This window comes from Cynoglossus semilaevis, unplaced genomic scaffold, assembly GCF_000523025.1.
Source record: "Cynoglossus semilaevis isolate Cse_v1.0 unplaced genomic scaffold, Cse_v1.0 C18873316, whole genome shotgun sequence".
NCBI lineage: Eukaryota > Metazoa > Chordata > Actinopteri > Pleuronectiformes > Cynoglossidae > Cynoglossus > Cynoglossus semilaevis.
Genome location: NW_007592048.1, coordinates 1 through 555, shown reverse-complemented (window position 1 = coordinate 555; position 555 = coordinate 1). Strand labels below are relative to the sequence as shown.

Sequence of the window (555 nt, the reverse complement as noted above, 5' to 3'; positions counted from 1 at the left end):
GACAGACAGACAGGACTCACGGCAGTTTGCTGAGGTTGGAGATGATGGCTTTGAAAACTCTCTCTGTCATATTCTTCAGGTTGATGATGGCGATGTCCACGCGTCTCTGAACCTCTGGGTGAGACAGAGCCTCCTCGGCTGAGACGTCGTAGGGCAGACAGCTGAGAGACAGGCAGTAGAGAGAGTGAGACAGGTAGAAACCGGGACAAACGAATGCAAACGAGGCAGACGGACAGACGCGCCCACACGTCAGACCTCTTTAGTCCGGTCCGGCTCTCGCTCTGGTTGATCCAGGTCTTGTAAACCTCCACAGGATCGGTTTTGATGCTAACACTGGAATCCTGGAGGACGTCCTGCAGCGCTGGAGCCAGGATGTGTCGCAAAGCGCCATCGCCGCCGGCATGACGATAAAAGTTCACCAGCATCTTGATGACCACGGGGTTTCCTGTCACCACATCCTTAGGCTGCTCCACCTTCAGGCTGAGAGAGGAATTACCAAAGATTTATTAACGGACTTCGTAAATATGGAACCTGATGAACGATTTGGTGAAAAAA

General features: G+C 52.4%; 1 protein-coding gene across 1 annotated transcript; it reads right to left on the bottom strand.

The window, feature by feature from the left end:
- Positions 1-20: 20 nt before the first annotated feature.
- LOC103399645 (ras GTPase-activating-like protein IQGAP3) lies at positions 21-535 on the bottom strand (the record flags this gene model as incomplete). Its single annotated transcript, XM_008338299.2, has 2 exons — positions 256-535; positions 21-161 (listed from the first exon to the last, which is right to left on the bottom strand). Coding segments are annotated over exons 1-2 (311 nt in total), but the record flags the coding sequence as incomplete, so codon positions are not given.
- Positions 536-555: the final 20 nt, after the last annotated feature.